This window comes from Marmota flaviventris, chromosome 18, assembly GCF_047511675.1.
Source record: "Marmota flaviventris isolate mMarFla1 chromosome 18, mMarFla1.hap1, whole genome shotgun sequence".
Lineage (NCBI taxonomy): Eukaryota > Metazoa > Chordata > Mammalia > Rodentia > Sciuridae > Marmota > Marmota flaviventris.
The window spans coordinates 12,029,702-12,053,199 of record NC_092515.1 but is presented as its reverse complement, the minus strand read 5'-3'; the positions used below and the strand labels follow the sequence as shown (position 1 = coordinate 12,053,199).

Genomic DNA, 23,498 nt, shown 5'->3' with positions numbered 1-23,498 from the left:
GGAAGAGAGTATACGAGTGCCCAGTACAGACCTGGCACACAGTTGGTGCTCAGTAAAGGTTACCTGATGTTGCTGGGCACCAGCATGATGCAGTGAAAAGAACCTTGGCAAACCCCATTTTGCAACATAGCAGGGTGACCTGGGACAGATCACATCACATCTTAGAGCTTCAGCTTCCCCTCAGGTAGAGGAAAGAAACCTGGCAGGACTGTTCTGAGGAGTTGGTGGGTAGAAGAGGCCAGGGTGGATCCTAGAACATGGCTGGGTGCCAGACTGGCTTGTCAGAGGGGTGGTTCTCTTCTCCCCAGAGATACCCATGCTCATTGTTGCAAGCAAACCCCTTTATTGCTGCATTCTGGCTGTGTCACACAAAGGCTGTGTCCAACTGTAATAGCCCACTTGCTTCACTGGCCCCCAGTGCAGCTTGGCACAGCTGCAGCGTGTCCTCAAGTGCCAGTGGCTGGGATGTCTCAATGATAGCAATGGTCTCCCCAAGCTCTGTGCACATGATAGTTTGCTGAGGCTCAGGGGCTGGGGGGAGGGTGGGAGATGGTGATCTGGGAGGCTGCAGTGACAAAGAACGGGCTCGGGCATGGACTCGCTGATGCAGCCGCAGGCCTGCCATGGCACGGAACCATCGGCCGCATGTTCCACAGTAGTAGGGGCTCTTATTGTACAGACCAGTGATGGGGAGACGAGGGGCACGAGCGAAGGCAACTGGCCGCAGGTGCAGCCGCCGGTGCTGCTGTAGGTTGGAGCTCTGTGTAAAGCGTTTGCCACAGTCCAGGCACTGGTAGGGACGCACACCAGTATGGGTTAGCTGATGGCGGCTAAGGTTGGCCAAAGAAGCAAATGTTTTGCCACATGAGTGGCACTGGAAAGGCCTCTCACCTGTGTGCGTCCTCAAGTGATTGCGCACGTGGACCAGCTTCTTAAAGCCCTTGCCACAAACCCCACAGCGGTGCCGCCTTTCAGGAGGCCCGTGTACTGCCCGCCGGTGCCGGGAGAGCCGGGAGGCTGAGGCAAAAGATTTGGAGCACTGTGGGCAGGGCAGCTGGGCAGGTGGGGCTGGGGCAGGGGGTGGGGGTGGGGGTGGAGGTGTGGGCTCAGCTGGAGCTGGGGAGGCTGTTGCTGCAGTGGTGGGGGCTCCACTTTTCCCAGCATGAGTGCGCCGGTGGTACAGGAACTTAGTCATGTTGCTGAATGTCTTGCCACAGCGACAGCGATGCAATGGATTGGCAGTGTGGGCCCGCCGGTGGGCCACCAATGTGAGCTCTGTGCCAAAGCCGCGGCCACAGTCCACACAGAGGTAGCGGGCTTCACCACGGTGCAGCCGCAGATGCTGCTCAAGTGAAGCTGCTTTCTTGAAGACCTTGGAGCAGGTTGTACACTCGTGTGTACCACCCACATGGGCCCGCCCGTGAGCCAGTAGCCGGTTCGCTGAGCTGAAGCTCCGCTGACACTGGCTGCAGTGGAAGGGATAGGTGGCTGACGCTGGGTCACGAGATGCTCGCCGGTGTTGCCGGCGTGCCCCTGAGATACAGTGTTGGGGGCAATCTCCACAGCCCTGGGCTTGGCCAACTGTGGTCTTGTCACCTCCCATAGTATCATCAGCAACCTCTGTAGCTGCCTCCTCCTCATTCTCTGTCTCTTCATCATCATCATCTTCATCCTCCTCCTCTTCCTCCTCTTCCTCTAAGCCATTGCGCTCTTCTTTCTCCAGGGAGTCAAAGTGAGTACCCTGATGCTCCAAGAACTCCTCAGGAGTGGCACAGAGGGTAGAACACTCAGGACACTCATAGGGCTCCATCTTGACTTCAGGTGGCAGTGGGGGTGGAGGAAGTGGTGTTGGGGCATGTAAAGGAGATGGCACTAGAGACTCAACTGCTATAGCAGGAAGGTGCTGGGCCTTGCGATGAGCCACCCACAGTTCAGGTGAGGGGAAGAGTTCCTGGCAGTCCCCACACTGGTACTGGATCTGGCTTGCAGACTCCCGGAGATGGGCATCCTGGTGGGCTAGGAGCTCTCTGGGGGAAAGGATGAGCTGGTTGCATTCACCACACTGGAAAGGCCCCTCCTCAGAGCCTGGCATCAAATCTGACTCCAGGCTGGTGTCCTGTGTGGTCAGTGCCTCCTCTTCTGACACACTGGGCACATGTTGCTCCTGGTGTGAGAGGACTTCCTCCAGTGTGTTATAGAGGCTGCCACACTCAGAGCACATGAACTGGTGGTGCTGAAAGAAGAGGGATGAAGCAAGGGCCTCCCCAGATGTCATTTCATTCACTTCTGTTGCCATCTCCGCCATCTCCCCTGATATGGATGATGATATCTCCACTGCCCCTGATGACTGTGTTGGCATTTCAGCGACCTCAGCCACCACCTCTGCCATTATGGAAAAGACAGTGCCTGGAGAAAGAGGGGCAGGAGCCAGTGACAGGCTGGAATTGAGGGGAGGGGAGATGTCTCAGGAATTCCCTTGCTCATCCCATTACTCACCAGCCTCTAATAATCAAGTCTTAATCCAGTGTTTATGCCTCAGTCTTTGGTGATTCTATGACTCTGAAGCTTACTGCAGTCCAAAGTAGCCCAGCATCTGCAGGAGAGAGAGAGCACTCAGTTTGGCTTCTGATGTTGCCCTCCTTTTCCAGAGGCCTAGTGACACCCTTGCTTAGAACACACCATATCTTCTCTGGTCTTTCAGTCTTTGCTTATGCAGTTTCCTCTTTGTGCAATACCTTTCCTCCTCCTCTTACATATGCACAACAAGATACAGCAGTGTATAAGAGCATGGGCCCAGGAACTTGGCTTGAATCTGAGCTCCACTACTTACTTCCTCTGATATCTTCCTTACCTATAAAATGGGGCTAAAAGTAGTACTGACCACAAAGTCCCTGGTACTTGATAAAGGTTTGCTAGAACGGTTACTTTAAGTTTGCCAGAAAAGTTGATTCTGGACTCTTTCAGTTTTTGAGGCTGCTATTCCTTCTGCCAAGAAAGGTCTCTCATTCTCTTGTCTAGCAAACTCCTACTCCACAACTCCTTTGTAAAGTCTCCACTGACATCTCTACATCCTCAGGATGGTGGCCACTCTTGTCTACTCTGGATTCCCTTGGTATCCTGTGCTGCATCTCAGAACAAATAAGAACTTGGGATAGTATCTGTGAGTTCCTCACAGGATAGAGAGCTTGCAGGCAATGTAGGTCTGATTCACTGGGGGTGAGGGACAGAAGTTACCAACAAAGCCACTGACCAGAGACAGAGATTTTAACTTTCAAATTTGCCTCTATGTGTCCTATCTTCTTTTCTCCAGGTCCCTTTACACAACAAGAACTCATAGACCATTCAGCTAATAACCCCCTCCTCCCAGGCCTAGGAGCTAATCTCCTGAATACAATCTCCACTTTTAAAATCTCTTCTTCACCTCATCAATTCATGCTAGTGGGCAGGTGGAGTTTGGCTTATAGACCCCACATTAAAAGTTGCTCACAATAAGCTCCCAGAAGGCAGGGATTTTAGCCTGTTCATCATTGAGGTATTTACAGTGCTAAGAACAATGCCCAGCAAACAGTAGGCACACAGTAGATATTTAGTGTGTCAATTAGCCTCCCCAAGAGAAGTGAGGTCCAGGGAGTGTAACCATCTCTACGCATATTTCACTTCTAGGAGACTCACTCTCATTTCTACTATGAATTCCCATAATACATAGCCCAACACAGGGCTATTCAGTTGGTGCTCAACAAATGCTCTCTGAATAAATGATTCAGTAAATGCCCAAGAGCTAAGCCTTCCATATCTACCTATTCCACATTCCAAATATTTGAGTTGCCAGGGTCCTGTACACAACACCATTTCATAAAGGATCTTCCTGGAAATAGTCAACCAGGGAGTGCAGAGTTCCATTTTTCCTTGTTTACAACCCCACTTAGAACAGAGTACTCCCGTGAAGCTAGGCCCAGAGCCTGTTACAAAGCTCGCAAAAAATAGGCATCCAATAAATCTCTCTTTAGAAGGTGGCCCAGGGAACCTGAAATTTGCACTTTCCATGACTACATTCCTCTTTCCTAATCTTGGATTGTAAACTACTGGGTGGAGGAATGGGGGCTTTACGAACAGTAGATCCATAAATCCTTCCAAGAGAACCCACCAGAGGGGCCTGAAAGTTCAACTTTGCTGTTACACAACCTTTTTCTCCTACTGGACTCACCTCCTAGGCCGACTAACTTCCTGTGGGGCGGGTGGGCGTGAGAGCTCGCTCAAGGGTAGGGTCCTGCACCCTGCAAGAGCTCCACCAACTCCTCCAGGGAACACAGGAAGGAGCGCTCTCCTTCCACCCAGTTCTGCTCCCGCCCTAGCGCAGGCCCCAAGACTCTTCGGCCCCTGGTGTCCCCTTCATTCTCCTACTGCCCTCTCCATATGCCCAGCGTTCTCTTCCCCACCCACCCCGCGGCGCCCTCACCCATCTCTCTTGTCTCCAGTAGCCCCTGCCGCTCTTGACACAGACCCTCGGCTCCAGGCGTGTGGGACCCCTTACTATCCACACCTCCCATTGGGCGGCGCCCTTACCCATGGCAGCCAATCAGAGCCGGCAGCGAAGGGCACGCGCCCTTGCGCCTGCGTGTTGGTGTTCAGGCGGGGCTCGGCGAGTTTCTCCACGCACACATCTGGCCCTGTGGGTGGGGCCCCGGGCGAGGAGAAGCGCCTGCGCAGTTCTCTGTGGCCGCTTCTTTTCTGCTAAGAATTTGAAAAAGTTCAGTGGAGAGAAGTGATCACCCTTGGAGAACGAGGGCCCATAGAGTGAACTGGTCAGCGGGAGACTCTGACAATGGTGTTATTTCATAGCTGAAGAGTGATCATCTCTGAGGGTACAGCTTTGGAGCGAGACACTCTGGAGGAGGTACTTCCCTTCTCTATGGGCCTCAGTTTTGCTCATATGTAAGATGGGCTTGAATCATATCCACGCCAAAGACTGTTAAAAGAATTTGATATCATACACATAAAAGCTCTCAGCACAGGACCTGAATCACCGTGGGTGCCCACTATAAGCTAACATGGACATAATCCTTTTCAGTTTGTAAAATTGCTTTCCTTTACCTCTCTGACTTGATTTGCTTTAATGATAGTTATAGGGCATTCACTGTGCATCCGTAGGGGACCATTGCCATCTGTTTCATAGGTGGGGAAACAGGTCCAGAGAAAGAAAGGGATTCTTTGTAGGCCATCGCTGCAGCACAAGCAGAGCCATTACTGAACCTGTGCCAGGCAGGACCCAGGTTTCCTGCCTCCCAAGAAGAGATGATCTCGGGGGTGGGAACCGGTTGGAGCAGTAGACATGTTTCAGACACGTGCTGGCCCTGACCTTGTCACCTAGTAGAGGGCGGGGCGGCCACCACACCCAAGGCCCCGCTGCCCGGGACGCGCACATACGCAGCCTCCACGCTAACTTCGCCAGCTTCCCCGATAAACCTGCTTTGTAGGTGCAGGTTGAGGAGGGGGCCTCTGAGTGACTCCGTGACCCTGGAGGGAAGAGATGGAAGGAGTGGAAGGGCCATTGCTACCCTGGATGGTGTATATGTTGGTCATGACTGAGTCTCACTGTTTTGGGAAGGGACTTATGATGGATGCCTTCAGAAGGTGCATATAGGGATAGAGGGATCTATTGCGATTTTGAAGAGGTATCATGACATTGGGAACCATGGTCTCCATGGCGGGAGAAATTTATAGATGAAGGGGGGATTCTGGCTGAGGGAAGTTTTCCAGTCGGGATCATGAGACAGCACAGTTGAGATGTAGGTCCGTGGTTGCCATTAGGAATGGAGACAATCTAATGGAAGACGTGTCCAGGTCACGCTTGTAAGAGGCCTGGGCACTACTTGGATCTGGGACATCCGGTCGCTATTATAGTCTTTTGCCACAGGCAGCTGAGCGTAGTAGTGTGGGCGTCTGGGCCGTGATTAAGATGGGACTGTAGCCCATGATATGAGTAGTTCCAACAGGTCGTGATGTGAGGCTTCAGGGACTCGGTTGCTGAAGTCAAGGACGGGAAGTAGAGACCTTGCCACCGAGTGCCTGATGCAGCCAGGATCTCGCCCTGCGCAAGCGCAGTACAAACAAGTCGGGGAGCTTCGGTTGGGGGCGGGTCAGGTGGCCCAGGAGGGGTGGGGCTTGATGGTTTCTTTCTGCGCTTGCGCCTAAGGGGCGTGGCGGTCGCACCTGCGCGAGTTGGGGAAGGAGGAGGAGCGAGGTGACGCAGGCGTAATAATAGAGAAGGTGCCAGAAAGATCCAAAACAAGTGGCTGCGGCTGTCGCCCTGGAGTCATCGGACGCCGGAATCCGGTGAGGATCCAGAGAGGCCTAAGGGCGATTGATGGCGGGTAGACGAAACCACTTAGGCGCTGGGGAGAGGGCGGAACCGCCCTTAAAAGGAGAGGGGTCGGGTCAGTTTTACCTGGGTGAAGCAGAAGACTGCCTTGGTCGCTCCCACTTGTAGGTGCAGAGGGTCACTTTCTACGCTACCTGCTGGGTGAAGTGGTGGGACTAATTGGACGGTATCAGTAGATAGAGCCAAGGACCACAACCGGATATTTACTATTCAGAGTCCCAGTGCCGTAGATAAGGTGCCCTGGCATGGGCCTAGAGGCTTGTTTGGGCCTAATTACTTTGGTCGGTGGGGAGGCTATTTTGGAACATACCACCTGGGGAGGGGCGTTTGGGCTTGGCTGGCCCGACTGATCCGAGGACCACCGAGGTCTGGCGTCTCTCTCTGTTACTAGGGTACCTCGGAAGATACCACTTCCTGGGAGGGGGACGCTAAGATGGTTGGGGATGGCCCTGTCCGGCCGGTCCGGGAGCTGGTGGGGAGACAGGCATTGGCCAGTGTCAAGTCCAGGCCGCCGCGTCGCTGACCACTGTGTCTTCCCTGTGGTGGGTTTTAGGCCCTGGTTCTGAGCTTGTTCCGCATCCCTCCCCCGGGAATGGCGCTGTCCGGGTCGACCCTGGCCCCGAGCTGGGAGGAGGACGAGTGCTTGGACTACTATGGCATGCTGTCCCTTCACCGTATGTTCGAGGTGGTGGGCGGGCAGCTGACCGAGTGCGAACTGGAGCTCCTGGCTTTTCTGCTGGATGAGGCCCCCGGCGCCGCCGGCGGCCTGGCCCGCGCCCGCAGCGGCCTGGAACTGCTTCTGGAGCTGGAGCGCCGCGGACAGTGCGACGAGAGCAACCTGCGGCTGCTGGGCCAACTCCTGCGCGTGCTGGCCCGACAGGACCTGCTTCCGCACCTGGCGCGCAAGCGGCGCCGGCCAGGTAAGGTTGAATGGGAAGGTGCCAGACTTCCGGTGGGGGAAGGACCTTGCTCCTCTTGGGCTGGGCCCGTGTTAGTGCCCTGACATGAATAGTACCACATCAGACTGTATGTTCTATTCTACTCCCTCACTTCCCAGAGTATCAATGAGAAATAAGATGAGGGAGGCATGGCTTAGGGAGGAGTGAGCTTGTGAATTTTGGGTACATCAATAATGATTATTACAACTGTTTGTGGAGGGCAAGCCAGGTGAAGTCGTAAGCTCTTCATATTAACTGTCACCTTATATCCTCCCAGTAATCCCAGAGGAAGTTCTGCAACTGACCCCACTGTACTGGAAAGACAATAGGTTCAGAAAAGTTAAGCAGCTTGCCACATATTAGAACTGAATCCTGTGTGCTGGGCACAGAGGATATAAGATGATGGAGCAAAGGTATTTATTCTGTGAAGTATATATTTAGTGGGGGAATCAGACACTAAAATAAGCAAGTGATGAATTTTCAGATGGATTTATAGATGAAAACAAGAAAATGGGATAGAGTGGGAAGTGCCATGCAGTGAAGCCAGGTTGCCTTAGATTAGGTGCTGGAGAAGATCTTTTTGAGATGATGAACTGAGGCTACACTCCAGCAAGCATAGCTATCAGGGCAGAAAGTCTCAGGCAGAGAGAAAGGCAAATATCCAAGCCTTGAGATAGCAAGAGGTTGGCATCATCAATAGCTAGTGGCAGAAATGGAGAGGTCACCCAAGCAGGGATGGAGAGGTAAGTGAGAAGACATACATCCCAAAGGGGCTAGTATATAACGTAGCTAGAAAGTGTGGTAGCCAGAATTCAAACCTGGCTGGCCCTTTTTAGAGTTTTGGTCCTTGGGAGGAAAGGAGAACAGTTCTAAGCAAGTGAGTTGCTGGAGGGTTTCAGGCTGCTAGGAGCCATGTGCATAAATAGGCTATTGGGCCCTTGGTTGGATTACTAGAGGTGTAGTGGCTGAGTTGGAAAGGGTGGCATTATGGGCCTGTGAGTTTGGGATCACCAGGAGAAAGGCACCTCTAAGGAAGAATTGACAGGTTTTTTTGTGTGTTTGTTTTGTTTTTTAAACTATGAGGGTCAGGCTCTAGAAAAGATGATTTGAGGAACTGTAGAGTTCTGCTTGCTTTTTGGAACTTCAGGGTGTAGAGACAGTTGATGGGGGGCAAGGCTGCATGACAGTTGGAGCTGCTGAAGATGTAGGTTGGGCAGCTTTAGAAGGTGATGAGTCCTCTGTCTCAGAAGGTGTCTGAATGACTTCTGGGCAGGAGGTATTTGAGAAACAGTGGGTGTTTGGATCTGACCTCTGGGATACTCAGGTACCTTGTGGTCCAGGAGTTTTTCCAGGGATGGGAATTGGGGCTGGGCCTGGGAAGAACAGAAGGCTATGAATGTTAATTTTGTTCTTTTCCCCCAGTGTCCCCAGAGCGCTACAGCTTTGGCACCTCCAGCTCTTCTTCAAAAAGGACAGAGGGCAACTGCCGGCGTCGGCGGCAGTCAAGCAGTTCTTCAGATTCTCAGCAGGGCCAATGGGACACAGGTGAGCCCTCTGGGTGGGCACAGTGGCAGTGTCCCTTTCTTCCTGATAAGCCTCCCCAACCCTGGCCCATCAAGGATGTGGCCTGAGGGGTGGTTCTGCCTTGTTTTTGAAGTGTGTCTGTTTATTATAGCTATAGGAAGGAGCTTGTATTCTGAAGCTACACACAGAGTTGTTTCACATTTTAAATGGTTTCATGTTGTGGGTATCCTTCTATACCTGGCTATCGGAGCTGGATGTGATTCTGAGATGTGTTCACATTTAGTGCCTCCAGTTGGTTTACTTGCCATGCCCAAATTTATTGATTGAATTGAACTTTTCCCTCTTGATTTTTTTTTATTATGTAAAATTTTAAAGATGCAGAAGAGTTGAAAGGTTAGTTCTGAACATCATCATTTAGATTTAGTGGTAACATCCCCACCCCCACGTTGTGTGATATATAATTCTGAGTTTGTTGTAAAATTCTTTGAATGTAAATTACATCAGTAGGTTTACTCTGAAGTCAGCAGGCATCGCAATAAGGATACTGACCTGAAGGCCATAATTGTAACTCAGAAAATAATTACTAATTCTCAGATATCCTAATGGTTCATTTCCAAATCCATTAAGATCATCTCAGCTTCCAGGATCCAGTCATGATTGAGTTGTTATACGTGCAATTTTTAGGGCTTTTTAATTTCTTGCTGTTGAATAAAAACTTATTCTTTACCCAGACCTTTCTTTTTGGTGGTACTGGGGATAGCACCCAGGGCCTGGCACATGCTAGACAAGTGTTTGTACCGCTGAGTGACATCCCCAGCCCAGAGTTTTTATTTTAATTGGTGCTGGGGAAGAAACCAGGGCCTCATGCATGAGTAGTTTCTAAGGCACATCCTCAGCCCACCTTTTTCTTTCCTGACTTGTCAACCCTACCAGGCTGATTGTTTTGTAGAATGTTTGTTTCTTGATGTGTCTGATTATTTCTTGATGTTATCATTTAATTGTTCCTCTAACCCCTATTTTCTGTGAAGTGGGAATTAGGTCTGGAGGCTTAGTTAGATTCTGGTTATATTTTGACATGAATTTTCCATGGTTGGTGCTATCTCCTTTATATTAGAGTACATCATGGGGCATGTAAGGTCTGGTCCCCCTTTGTGAGTGGGGAAAATTTGATCACTTGGTTAAGGTGATAGCTTCTGTATTTATTTGTTGTAAATCAACATTTCTTTCCTTTTATTTTACAGTTAAATAATCTGAGATGATACTTTGGCACACATGCTATTTCCCCAGTGAGTTTAGTATTTGTGGGTGAGCCCTGCCTGAAACTAGTTTTCATGTTGGTATTTATAAAATGGTGATTTTCTAATTCTTTTTTTCTCTCTATTAAATGGATTCTTTCAAGAGTGTTTTTCTTCTGTCTCTCTCTCTTTTTCAAGAATCAGTATGGAGTCGTTCACTTATTTACTTTGTTATAGTCAATTAGTCATTCTTCCCAAGGTTCAAATTGGCTACCCTCTTTTGCCATGTCTCCATCATTCTTTGAATGTTTCCAGCCTTGTGACACTGCAAGATGTCCTGGGCTTACCTTGAATGTTCCTTTCCCTGGCCCTAGAATCAGCTGATTTTTCAAAGAGCCTGGTTTCTTTTTGTGTGTGTGGTGAGGGGCTAAGCAAGCGCTCTGCCCTGAGCTACTTCTCCTGCCTTTTTAAAATTTTAAGACAGGGTCTCATTAAGTTGTCTTCAAACTTGTGATCCTTCTGCTTCAGCCTGTTGCTAGCATTATAGGTATGCACTTCTTGGGAGGCCGAGGCAGGAGGATTCTAAGTTTGAGGTCCGCCTGAGCAATTTAGAGAGACCTTTTCTTAAAAACAGAAATGGCTGGGGATGTAGGTTATGGTGGTGTGCTTATCTAGCAAGCGTGAAGTCCTGGGTTCAATCCCTAATATCATAAAAATAAATAAAAAATAGAAAAGTTCCCTCTAATATTTTTCAATTTGAAATTAACATTATAAGGAATTTTTAATATGGAAATATTGGTTTTTAACACATTTAGATATAGATGTATTTGTTTTATTTGCAATAATAAAGTAACATCAAAATTATAAAATCAATATCACCGCTGTCTTTATTTCCTGAATGAAATGTAAGATTTGTTTGCACATGCCTATAATTCAGCAACTTGGGAGACTGAGGCAGGAGGATTGCAAAAGTTTGAGGTCAGCCTCAGCAATTTCACGAGGCCCTAAGCAATTTAGTGAGACCTGTTTCAAAATAAAAAGAGGTGGGGATATATGTAAAGCTCAGAGGTAACGCACCCCTGGGTTTGATCCACAGTACTAGGGGATGGAGATTTGTTTGTGATTCTTTTTGTTCTTTGATCATTTCCCACAGAGAGTTCTTCCAAGTTTCTTGAAATAATTTTTCCTCTGAGTATTGGTATGTTACCAATCATGTATACAGTTAGGTTCATTTGTTTCTTTGAGAGAGACAGAAGAAAATTAATTTGACATAATTTTGTAGTTTGTTTCTTCTTAACTTTTTGAGTGTGTAAGATAGTTACATGGCTGAAAGGAAAAACTAAAGTATGTTTTTAAAAAGTATCATTAGAAGTATCATTTTTAGCCAGATGGATGGTTCCCACCTGTAATCCCAGCAACCCCAGATGCTGAAGCAGGAGGATTGAAAATCTGAGGCCAGCCTGGACAATTTGATCCTCTTTAAAAATTTAAAAAAGGACTGAGAATGTAGCTGTTTTTTAGAGCTCTTGCCTACCACAGAAAATAAAATAGAGTGGGCATGGTGGTGCACACCTGCATTCTCAGCTACTCAGGAGGCTGAAGCAGAAGGATCATAAGTTCAGCCAGCTTGAATATTTAACCAGGAGGGACTGGGGCTATAGCTCAGTTGGTAGAGTGCCTGCCTCTTATGCACAAGGCCCTGGGTTCAATCCCTAGCACCACCACCACCAAAAAAAAAAAAAAAAAAGGAAAAAGTCTGAGAGAGTACCTTGAGTTCAATTCTAAATATTTCAGAAACAAAGTCATGTCTATCCTTGCCTCCCATAAGTAGTTTATAGCCAATTTGATTTATTTCCAATGTGTTCTTCCAGTGCTTTATTTTGCAAAAAGTAATACATATAACATGTATATTTTTATTTCCTTTTTTTTTTCTGTGGGGGGATGGGTACTGGGGATTTAATCCAGGGGTATTTTACCACTGAATTACATCCCCCAGGCCTTTTTATTTTTTGAGACAGAGCCTCCCTAAGTTGCTGAGGCTGGCCTTGAACTTAAGATCCTCCCGAGTTGCTGGGATTGCAGGCGTATGCCACCACATCTGGCTACCTTTTAAATTGTATTTTAAATAAAAATTTTTATTTTAAGCGTTTTTTAAATTTTATTTTAAGACAGGGTCTTGCAAGTTGCCCAGGCTGTCCTCAAACCTCCTCCTGCCTCAGCCTCCAAGTCACTGGGATTACAGGTGTGAGCCTGCCCAGCTTATTTCTTCTACTTTTTTATGCAAAATGGTACATTTATTTTGCGCCTTGCTTTATTCCCTCAACAATCTATCCTAGAAGCCATTCCTTTTCTCGTTAGACCCTAGTGTTGTTTTCAGGCTTTTGTGATTGTGAAATGATGCCCAGTGTCCATTGTCGTGTCTGTTCCCTGGTGTGAGTGCACTGGGGCTTCTCTGGGGTCAGACCTGGCAGGGCTTGCTAGGTAGTGGGGAGTTGCTAGGTGGAAGGGTGTCTGCCTTCCAGGTGATGATAGGTGGTACCTCTATCTTGTAGACAGGGCCACTTCTAGAGGGGCTCTTCAGGAGCTCGTACTACCCACAGTGACCTAGAGCTCCTCCTGGGCACCCACCTTGGCATCCTGCCTGTCATCCTGGCCCTCAGCAGTTGTTCCCTCTGTCTGTCCTCAGGCTCCCCTCCAACCAAGCGGCAGCGTCGGAGTCGGGGCCGGCCTAGTGGTGGTGCCAGGCGGCGGCGGAGAGGGGGTCCAGTCACCCCTCAGCAGCAGCAGGAGCCAGCCAGGTCTACATCAGAAGGCAAAGTGACCTGTGGTATGTGTCCGTGAGTCTTGGGAATGCATGTACACAGTGCCCAGAGCAGGCTGTGGGGTTGGAGGGTAGGACAGACAGGCGTTTGTCTGGAGCATGACACACCTGGCAGATGGGCAGCAGCTCAGCCACCATTCAGCAGTGTAATTTTTGCTTTTTCTGTTGCCATCTTGCTCTTCTATATCCTGCCTGCAGTTGAGATCAAATCACATGCCACCTCCTCCAGGAAACCTTCCATGACAGCCCTCTGCCCCAGTTTCATTTGTTTATTCAGCAAACACCTATAGGGATTACTTTTCTGACAGTCATCTTGTGCAGTGGTGTATATTGCAGAGGTAGTAAAACTAGGACCCCAGTTCAGGCTGCCTGAGTCACAAACTAGCCTTAACATTTAAACAAACTGTCTGACCCTGGGTAGTTGCCTGAATTTCTTGGGGCCTGGTTGCACATCTGTAATAAAGCAAGGCTAATAAGGATCCTGATTGGAATTATGAGAAAAGATGAGCTAACTGAATAATCTGCTTGGAATAGTGCTTGGCCCAAGGCACGTGCTGGTGAAGTTGCTCTTAGTGTTGCTGTTGCTGGGCTTCGGGCAGTAATGCAGTAGGGCAGTCCTGCCCTTGTGCAGTTGATCCTGCAATCAGGTGACAAACCTGTGGAACTAAGAATCACTTTAGAGGATGATAGGTGCTATGAAGAGAAAGGAACAGGTGGAAGAACCAGCAAGCCACAGGGCAGAGTGGAGTGTGGATTTTTGTCTTTGCTTCTAGGGTTGTCAAAGCGTTTTAAGCAAGAGAGTAATGTGACCTGATGCCTTTTTTCAAGGTACTCTTAACTTCATCTGGAAATTCAGTGAGGGAGTTGTAGTGCACAGGGCTTACAGCTGGGCTTCTAGAACATGCTCTCTTGAGTGCCTGTTTAGTGCATCAAGTAACGTGGAAGCTGGAAAATGAGTGAACAGGGTCTGCAGCCTGTTAGGGAGGAGGTCAGAGGTCTGCCTGGGGTAGTCAGGTTGGAGAGGGTGAGAAGGGGTGGGCCAAGGAATCAAGGTAATATTTTGGACATAGGGCCTACTACAGATAACAGGTGAGTGAGATGTCAGGGAGGGGTGCTGCTGTGGAGACTCTCATGACTTGCTCATGAGAAGTTTACCTGGTCCTGTGGAGAAGATGTAGCCATTGACCATCCCTACCCTTCTTTGTGGGACTCCCTTCTTTTAGTTGGACAAGCCCAGGGAAAAGAGGGGATCAGATCACACAAGCTGTGTTCCCAGGCTGCAGGGGAGACAGATGAGGGATGTGGCAGCCGGGCTGATGGTGACAGGTGCCATATAGTGTGAGTACAGGGATGCTAGGGTGTGCAGGGGATCCCTCTGACCAGCCTTGGGGAGGTACCACCTGCAGGATGAGGTAAAGGATGCTGGAAGAGAGGAGCTGAGAAGGGCATTCCTGGCAGTGACCCCAAAGTACCGAGTGTCCACAGTAGGATGTAGACAGGGTGAGTCCAGGAGAAAAGATTCTGGGATTGGGGCTGGAGCTCAGTGGTACAGCACTTGCCTGACATGTGAGGCACTGGGTTCAAATCTTAGCATACATATAAATAAGTGAATAAAATAAACTTCTATCAACATCTAAAAAAAAAAAAAAAAAAGATTTGTGATAGGAGCAGTGGAAAGGAGGTAGGTGAGGCTCTGGAGGTTTAGACTTTATTCTGGGGTTGGTGGGAGCCCCAGACACATTCATTTGCTAACTCCTTCACCTGGTTTTTATTATTGAGCATAATCTCTATGCCAGGCACTGGTCTAGGCATAGAGATGGAGAAGATTCTAGCTTTGAGGACTTTTTTACATGATAATGGGCCAGACAGATAATGACAGCTGGTGGTGAGTGCTCTGAGGAATTGAAAAGCCAGGGAGGGGACAAAGAGCCATACATGCTGTTGGGCCTGACAGAGCACCCCTATACAGGGGCTGGGACCAGATGATGCCAGGAGGGAGCCCCCGGCAACCTCACAGCAGGGTGAGGGCAGAGGAAGCAGCCAGTGCACCAGAGAAAGGATTGGGGTGAGGAGGCTGATGTGGATACTGGAAATTGGGAAACTCAGGAGAAGCTGGTGGCCTGCTCAAGCCAGGGCTGGGTCAGGTGGAAGTAGACATGGAGATATGGGGCAGCTGTTCATGCACAAGGGCTCTCACCTTGAGGGTCCTTCCTCCTGCCATCTGCAGAGCTGGCTGCAGCCCACGAAAGACACATGCTAGCTCCTCTTAGTGCCCATGTGGCTTTCCAGGCAGGTGGGTGTCAAACCTCATAGATGAGGCTGCAGACTATCTGGCTAGATGCAGGCATAAACAGCAGCAGAGCCAGCCCTGCATCCTCACACAGTTCCTGGCTTCCGGGGGTGACTGCCTGGTGGTGACTCTCCTCCAAGTCAGGTAGTAATTACCAGAGAGAGCAACCCAGCTGGCTGGCTGGGTGAGGGAGTTACTGCCTTGGGGAGTACAAGAGCAGGCCAGGCCAGGCTTCAGGTCTCTTCCCTGAGGCCAGGAGGATATTAACTAGGGTGTGGCTGGATATTGCCAGGGATGGGCACACAGGGCTGATTGCTGACTCACCAGGCAGGGTGGGGTTGGAGTGAGGCTGTCCCCATGTGGGCCCCAGATTCCCCTCTGAAAAGATGGGATGCCTTACCTTTAATGAGGCTACAAGGCCCAGTGCTATAGGTGGAAGGAAGCCCCTCCTGACCTGATTGAAGAAGAGGTTTGCCATTCTTGTTCCTCCAAATCTGTGACACTTGGGGGGATTGGCAGCAGTGAACTGCTTCTACTGAGGAATAGAACTAGACTAAACTCCTAAATGTCTGAGAGTGTGAGAAGGAAACTTAGGGATCCTAGGCTTAGATAATAGGAACTCTGATCTTCCATGCCTCTCAGACTCATCTACTGTGCTTTGCATGTTGCCTGCCTGACCTTGAATTCTCAAGCACTGAGGGAGCCGCATCCCTTTTGCAAAGAAGGAAACACGCTGAGGGAAAGGAAGTCACTAGTCTGAGTGGCAGGGGCATAGCTAGGCTGAAACTAGGATTTATTAATTTGTTTATTCTGCATGTATTTATGGAGGTCTTAATATGTGCTAGGCACAGCAGGGCTGGGAGTCCTCTGCCTTCACTGAGGTGTGTTCTGGCAGGAGGAGAAACCCAAGTTAGATGGCAGGAAGTGTTCCTGATGGTGAGGACAGTAGGAACAGAGACCCGTATAGAAGTGTGCCCGTGGCAGTTAAGGGATAGAAAGGAAGCTAGCAAGACAGGGACTGGAACCAAGGGGAGACTTTTGGAAGATAGGGACAGGAAAAGGAACAGGGCAGATCTTGAAGTCTTTGCATTTTTTCTTTCTTTCTTTTTTTTTTTTTTTTTTTTGGAATTATGGAAAGCACTTATAGAATTTGAATGGCAGGATCAGCTTTGCTTGCCCCCACTCCCAGAATTTTTGTGGAAAATATTCCAAAGCAAATCAACTGGTAAAACAACTCCCAGGACCTTGTCACCAAGCTTTGGCAGTTGTTAGCTGTGGCTGATGTCTCAGGAGCCATATTGTTTTGGAGTCAATTCCAGCTGTCTTTTTATTTTATGGGCAGGTGTTTTGCTCTGTATCTATAAAAGAGAACAATTCCTTAAAACATTATCACACCAAAAAAATCAGTAATGATAATTCTTTCCTGTCACACATCTCAATAGTGCTCAAATTTCCACTTGGCTCATAAATGTGGGTTCTGTGAAGTCTCTCCAAATCTCTAGGATCCCCTGCTATTCCTCTTTGCCCTCTTGCATCATTTGTTGAGAGTATTTGTCTTGCAGTATTTCCTGAGACTGGATTTGGTTGGTTGGATCCTGAGGTAGGGCTGATTTGACACTGTCCACTGACCTGGGCGTAGGCAGTTGGGTCTGGAGAGGCTTGCTCCGGTTTGATGTTTTAATTCCCAGACTTACTTTTAGGTGTTGGTATTCTGTTAGGAAGCAGGCAGTGGCTGCTTCTCTATCTTTGAAGTGGCCAGCAGCTTCTTATTGCTTCAGTTCATTAGTTCAGTAGAGAAGAACTTTATGTTTGATACTGTTTCTCTGGAAGAAGCCAGAGTGAGGCAGCTATGGAGCCAGGAGGGTGGGGAGGGGTCCCACTGTTCAGAAGCACGTGGTGCTGGCCCTCATGTGGTGGCAGCAGAGGCAGTGGAAGGTTATTTCCATGGAAGGATGCTAGTTGCCTCTGTACCAGTGCCGTGGGAATACAGGTCCTTTTTGTTCCCATCCCACCCCCCTAGGGACTCTGAGAGAAAGGACCCAAGTAAGGTCATTTTGGAGTTCTCAAACACCTATCCCAGGATGTGCTCCCTTGATCGCTCTGGTGCCCCACTGTGAAACCCCTCCCATTTCTGCCTCCCATTCTGCTCCAGAAGAGAGATCCTAGAGCCAGGTGGGGCCAAGAAGGTGCAGGGGACCACCTGGGTACAGAAAGCGGGAGCAACTCTCCACTCTAGGAGGGCAGATCCCCCTAGACCTACTGGGGCAGGAGCATTTCCCACTGCTGCCAACTTGGAAATAGTCCAGCCAGCCCCCAGCCCAGGTCACATGGATGCTCATCCTGCCCCACCCCTCACTGCCACACCTGGACCAGTCCATCGACATTTTTCCACATCCATTGCTTCCATCCTGGACAGTCATCAGAGGCTCTGGCCCTGTTGCTGTCAACTGTCACTTCTACAGAGTGGCTGGAGTGGTGTCCGCGTCAGGCAGTGCCGTCCTTCCTTCATCCAGACCTGAACTCAGTGCTGTACTTTGCAGCTGTGTCATTCCCACCGTAGCCCCATGAGGACAGGTGCTGGGGTGAGCCTTGTTTTAGGAAGGAGACCACTGAAGTACAGAGAGGTGAGGTCATTTCCAGAGGCTCCAGAAACATGGTGTTCCGCTGGTGAGAGAGACCAGACCTCTGAGTCTGCTACCTGTGCTCTTCTACCATGTTCTGGCCACGCCAGCCCCTCGGCCTGTGGGCCTCCCAAGTGAATTTTCCTCCCCGGATTTGTACATGCTTCTCTCTTCCGTCTAAGAAGGCCGTTCTTTCCTTTTTTCCTGGCTAAAACGCCTTATAAGTTTTACTTCAGGTGTCATTTTCTTTCTTTTTTTTTACATATATATATATATATATATATATGTTACGCTTACATCCTTTTAAATACCTTTATTTTATTTATTAATTCATTTGTGGTGTTGAGGATCGAACCCAGAGCCTCACACGTGCTAGGCGAGTGCTCTACTGCTGAGCCACAGCCCCAACCCCTCAGGTGTCATTTTCTTCAGAGGAAAAATGATCCTGTCTAAATTTAACTCATTCTATATCATTCTTTCCTTGGTCCTCAGGATGTCTTTTTTTTTTTTTAGTTGTAGATGGACACAATATTTTATTTTTTTAACTAATTAATTTATTTATGTGGTTCTGAGGACCCAGTGCCTCACACTTGGTAGGCGAACACTCTGCCACTGAGCTATAACCCAGCCCTAGGATGTCTTTTAATTATGCATGAGAGGCCGTGAACAGGATGGGGTAGTTAAGAACTTGGGCTCTAGAGCCACGTCCCTTGGATGGAATTCTGGCCTTAAGCAGCTGACTCAACCTCTATGCCTCAGTATCCCTAGCTGCAAAAAGAAAATAACAACAGCATCACCTCATAAGGTTGTGGTATGATCCAAAGGGTGAGAGGATGTGCAGCCCATGGTAGACATCATGGAAGTGGCATCTGTTGTTGTGTTGGTACGGAGTCGAGGAAAGGCTGTATGTAAAGCACATGATTCAGGGCTAAGCTGGGGTGGAGTGGCCACTCCGGAAAGCAGTGGGAGCCTCTGTCTGTTCCCTCGTTGTACCGTCGTCCTGTTTTCCACATCAGAGATCGGACTGTGTTCTGATGAAGGATTTCTTTATGTGTAAAAAGGGATGTTTAAAGTGCCCAGATGATTAGGTGGGCTAAGGTAGGGAAAAGCCAGCGGCAGGGCCTGGCATCGGAGAGTGATCCCCAACTGCGGGCAGCACATCTCTCTGTCCCACTTGCAGCAGGGTCCTCATGTTACCCTTGTGTGTATGGTACTCAGTAAATACCTTTTGAGTGAGAACTCATGATCCTACCCTGGCCTTGTCCTCTGTTCCCCATGTGGCAGGCACTCTGTATGAATAGATTTCCACATGGGGCCATTAACATTCTGGCTGAGCAGGGTGAGCTGGGAGTTGATCAGCTGGGCAGGATAAAGGGGGTCCCTGAAAACTAGCCTTGGTGAGTGAGTGGAGGTGTTGGGGGCAGAGGAGGTGGGACAGGCCATTCTGTGAGGAAGTGAGGCTATGCTGGGAGTGCTTTGCTGTGGCTGGAGGGTAGGGTATGGGAGAATGTAGCAGTGAGGGAGTTGATGAAGGGTGAAGTGGGCTTAGGGACCTAGGCAAGGGAGGTGAGGGTGTGGGCAGGGGCCATGGGGCCACAGAGGTGAGTGTCGAAACTGTAGTTCCTGTTTTGGGGGCATTCCTGTGTCACGGGCCAAGTCACTGGTGAGTTGCCTCATTTAATCCTCGTGACTCCACAGTGCAGCAGGGACCTCTTGTTTGTTTATGTTTTTCAGATGGGGAAACTGAGGCTCAGAGAGGTGAGGTCACATACCCAAGGCCCCAGAGCTAGAGAGTGGCAGAGCTGGGACTCACCTCCAGGTCTGTGCGACTCTGCTAGCTGGCTCTGCCTCTGCTGCTGCCCTGCCCTGTGTGGCCTTGGGCAGGTGCTGTTCCTAGAAACCCCCTGATCTCACCCACATTGAGGGCATAGCCAGGCATTTACAGAGTCAAGAATGAATCCCTGGGGGTTTATCTGGTCCTCAGGGTAAAGGGGGATGGGCTAAAGGGCCATGGGAGGACCTGGGGATTGGGGCAGGGGAAGCTTCCCTGGGCCTTGAGTGGAGAGGATGGAGATCCCCTGGAGGCAGAAAGAGGAAGGGGTTTGGGGTGGGAGGAGGAAATGGGTGGGGTGAGAAGTTGCCTTGGTGTGCAGGGGACCTGCTTTCTACTCTTCTGCTATCTGCTGACACTGTGTGAAAGGTGAAGGGGGCCCATGGCAGGAGACTTCCTTTCCCAGAGCTTTGCTTTCCTTATCTGTTCAATGGGCTGGCAGTAGCCCTTGTCCTGCAGGGCTAAATGCTGTATTCCCAGATGCCAGACACTTGGCATGGCATAGCAGTAGGCAACTGTCATTGTTAGAGCACCCATTGGGCACCAGGCATGTTACTAGCTTATTCTTTCTGTCCGTTGCTATCTTTTTAATTCTCTTAACAGCTCTCCACAGCAAGAGATTATGTCCTGGTTTGAGAGGTGTTGTGACTTGTCCCAGTTCACACAGCAGCACCTAAAGGTCCTGGGTTGGAATCAGATCCTTCAACTTAGCAGCCTGCTCCCTGGGCAGAGGAGGTTCAATGCTATTTGTTAAACACTGTGATTGCCTGGCAGTATGACCTTGGACAAGTCACTTCATTTCTCTTGGCCTCCATTTCCTCATCTGTAAATTGGGGTGCTGATTGGCCCTGTCTCCCAGGGTCCTTTGCGGATTAATCTTATGATTCAGGCCCTGGGAGTAGTGCCAGCAGATAGCACTCTTGAGTGTTTGCTGCCTCTGCTGTCTTAGCATGCAGCTGGTCCTGGAGTAACCCTGTGCTGGGTGTGTATAGGGTTGGCAGTGTTTACCAGTCCCACTTCACAGGTGGAGATTCAGATGGCCATGAGAGGTGATATGCCCAAGTTTTCGCTGGTAGGGATAGCTTCAGAAGTCCCATGTCCCATTTCCTATCACCTCATGTGGGCAGATGAAGGTAGATTTGTAAATGACAGAAGTCCAACTGAAACTGGTTTAAGCAAAAAAGAGAATTGATGGTGCCTGGGTGTGGGGCCTGGTGATCCCAGCTACTCAGCTACTCTGGAGATTGAGGTGGGGGGATTGCCAACACCAGTTTGAGGTCAGCCTTGCCAACTTAATGAGACCCTGTCAAAATAAAAAACAAATAAAAGGGCTGGGGATGTAGCTCAGTGGCAGAGCGTTAACTTAGCATGTGTGAGGCCCTGGGTTCCATCCCCAGCACCACCAAAAAAAGTGTGTGATGGGGAATTGATTGTAACTGAAAACCTAGGCGTAGTGTGCCTGATGATCCTTCTTTGACCATATGACAAACTCTGGAATCTTCCTCTGTATCCTTGGCCCTGTGTGAGCTTTGGTCTCCTCTTTGGTGGCACAGCAGCCCCCAGCAGCTCCAGGCCTACCACCATCTTCGCCTCTGTGGCCAGAGTGCCTACCTCCCACTAGGCCTGCTCAGGCTCCTCTCCTGCTGGAGCTGCTGAGAGGATGCAGGTGTGGGCAGCCTGGGACTCTCTCTCTGAGGAGTGGTGCAAGGCTGGTTGCCTGAAGGCAAGTCTGTTAGTTCATGCATTGGTTCCTTCACCAACTCACACCAAATGCCTACTGTGTGCCACAAGGATATACCAGTGAACAAAACACACAACAGATCCCTTCCTTCAGGGAGCTCCCATTAGGGGAGAAGGATGATGGCTCAGTAGTGGCCTGTGGAGTAAGTTAGAAGGTGATAAACACCCTGGGGAAAAAGAGCTGGGTGGGGCAGTGCCTGGGCAGGTGGGGCAGTGCCTGGGGAGGTGGGGCAGTGGGTGGAGTGTAACAGGCCAGTCAGGCGAGCCTCACTGGGAAAAAGATGCTTGAGTAAAGACTGCAGGAATTGGGGGAGGGGGCCCTGGGGAGCTCTGGGAAGAGAGCACCTCTGGCTTGGGGAGAGGCAGGGCTCAGCTGGAGAACGCTGGTGGTTGGGGAGTAGCAAGGACCCTATATCTGGGAAGGAGCAAAGTGATTTTGGTTATAACTTCACAGTCCTTAGGTATGGCTTCTGGAAGAGGGCAGGGCAGAGGGCCTGCCGGAAGAGGCTGAAGGGAGGGGAAGAAGGGTGCCAGGGTGGCGGGCAGTGGGCACCCACTGACAGATCCCTCCTTCCCCTGCAGACATACGGCTCCGGGTTCGAGCAGAGTACTGTGAGCATGGGCCTGCCTTGGAGCAGGGCGTGGCATCCCGGAGACCCCAGGCACTGGCACGACAGTTGGACGTGTTTGGGCAGGCCACTGCAGTGCTGCGCTCAAGGGACCTGGGCTCTGTGGTGTGTGACATCAAGTTCTCAGAGCTCTCCTATCTGGACGCCTTCTGGGGTGACTATCTGAGTGGTGCCCTGCTACAGGCCCTGCGGGGCGTGTTCCTGACTGAGGCCCTGCGTGAGGCCGTGGGCCGGGAGGCTGTCCGCCTGCTGGTCAGTGTGGACGAGGCTGACTACGAGGCTGGCCGACGCCGCTTGTTGCTGATGGAAGAGGAGGGGGGACGACGCCCAACGGAGGCCTCTTGATCTTGGGTCAGGCAGGACTGATCCCACCTCCTCCGAGTCTCCGGACCATCTTTCCCCCTGAGAAGATGACCATCTCTGCCCCTAGAAGACTGTCACTCCAGCAGCTCTAAGGACTGCAGCGGGACAGCAGGCCCCTTGACAGCCTCTCCTACAGGATGTGGGTTCTGAGGCCTAAACCACTTCCAGCCAAGTTCCTTCCCAAACTCTCCACCCCCAGGTGTGTTCCCTTAGCCTTGGGAGGCTGAGGGCTCAGGCCTACAGAGCTCCAAAGGGTGGGGGGCATAGCTGCACACTCACCAAAGCCCCCCTTGCACATAGTGTCTGTGGCCCTGGGCTGTCTGCGCACATGTGCATGAGTGCACACACACATCCACACTCACACACTGCCCCCTCGGAAATCTTCCTTGGCCCCTGCCCTGGCCTGCTCCACATACTTTTTTGGCCTAAGGGCTTCTTTCTCAGGATTTTTGATTTTACCGCCCCTACCTGGGCTTCAGCCACACTAGTGGGCTCCGGAGCTGGGGTGCCCATGGGGCCGGCTCACCTTGCCCACACATCTTCAGCCAGCCAGGGCTCTGCCCGGTGTCCCCACACAGACCCAGTTCTCTTCTCTTTCTCCTGCTCCCCAGAGCTAGGCACAGACTCGCCCTTGGACCCTTACCCAGAGTGTCATTTGGGTTTTGTAGCAGCATCAGATCAAGGTCTGCTGTTGTCTTTGGGGCCAGGGCCAGAATCAGTCACCTTCTTGGAAAGGGAAAGCAAACACTTGGGGGCTGATGGGAAGACCTTTTACAAATGTCACCAATAAAACTGCCCTGGAAAGGGCATAGGTGGGCATCAAGGCTCTCTAGGACTCTTTCTTGATGTACTGGGAGAAGGAGTGTTCCTGGCCCACTGTATGGGCTGGAGGATGACCAGGCTGTTGGATCATCTGCCAGCTGCAACCATAGGTTTGACCCACTCTATGGACTTCAGTTTCCTCATCTGTCAAAGAAGGGAATATACTGCTTTGGAGTCATAAACTCCCCACCCTGTTCACCTGTTCACACATGCTTTTGTTCCTATATGCCCTTGTTGGGGGGTTCTCAGGATTTTTTTTTCTTCTTTTTTTTTTTTTTTTTGATACCGAGGATTGAAATCAGGGG

The 23,498-nt window shown here is 50.2% G+C and overlaps 2 protein-coding genes across 3 annotated transcripts; one reads left to right on the top strand and one right to left on the bottom strand.

Moving 5' to 3' along the window:
• Positions 1–323: 323 nt before the first annotated feature.
• On the bottom strand, positions 324–4,552 carry Znf526 (zinc finger protein 526). Of its 2 annotated transcripts, none has more exons than XM_027945948.2 (3): positions 4,457–4,552; positions 2,497–2,593; positions 324–2,406 (listed from the first exon to the last, which is right to left on the bottom strand). In XM_027945948.2, the coding sequence occupies exon 3, from the start codon at positions 2,387–2,389 to the stop codon at positions 365–367; it is 2,025 nt and encodes a 674-aa protein (XP_027801749.1). In that variant the 5' UTR covers positions 2,390–2,406; positions 2,497–2,593; positions 4,457–4,552; the 3' UTR covers positions 324–364. The 2 variants fall into 2 exon arrangements, with proteins under 2 accessions (XP_027801749.1, XP_027801750.1); XM_027945949.2 differs by lacking the exon at positions 4,457–4,552 and adding an exon at positions 4,205–4,421.
• A 1,674-nt stretch (positions 4,553–6,226) lies between these two features.
• Dedd2 (death effector domain containing 2) lies at positions 6,227–23,190 on the top strand. Its single transcript, XM_027945775.2, has 5 exons — positions 6,227–6,333; positions 6,933–7,299; positions 8,740–8,862; positions 12,763–12,903; positions 21,962–23,190. The coding sequence occupies exons 2-5, from the start codon at positions 6,972–6,974 to the stop codon at positions 22,351–22,353; spliced, it is 984 nt and encodes a 327-aa protein (XP_027801576.1). The 5' UTR covers positions 6,227–6,333; positions 6,933–6,971; the 3' UTR covers positions 22,354–23,190.
• Positions 23,191–23,498: the final 308 nt, after the last annotated feature.

Coding starts and splice junctions, on each gene's coding strand:
- Znf526 (XM_027945948.2), bottom strand. CDS start 2,389: ATGGCAGAGGTGGTGGCTGAGGTCGCTGAAATGCCAACACAGTCATCA.
- Dedd2 (XM_027945775.2), top strand. CDS start 6,972: ATGGCGCTGTCCGGGTCGACCCTGGCCCCGAGCTGGGAGGAGGACGAG. Junction 7,300..8,739: donor GCGCAAGCGGCGCCGGCCAG/GTAAGGTTGAAT, acceptor CTTTTCCCCCAG/TGTCCCCAGAGCGCTACAGC. Junction 12,904..21,961: donor AGAAGGCAAAGTGACCTGTG/GTATGTGTCCGT, acceptor CTTCCCCTGCAG/ACATACGGCTCCGGGTTCGA.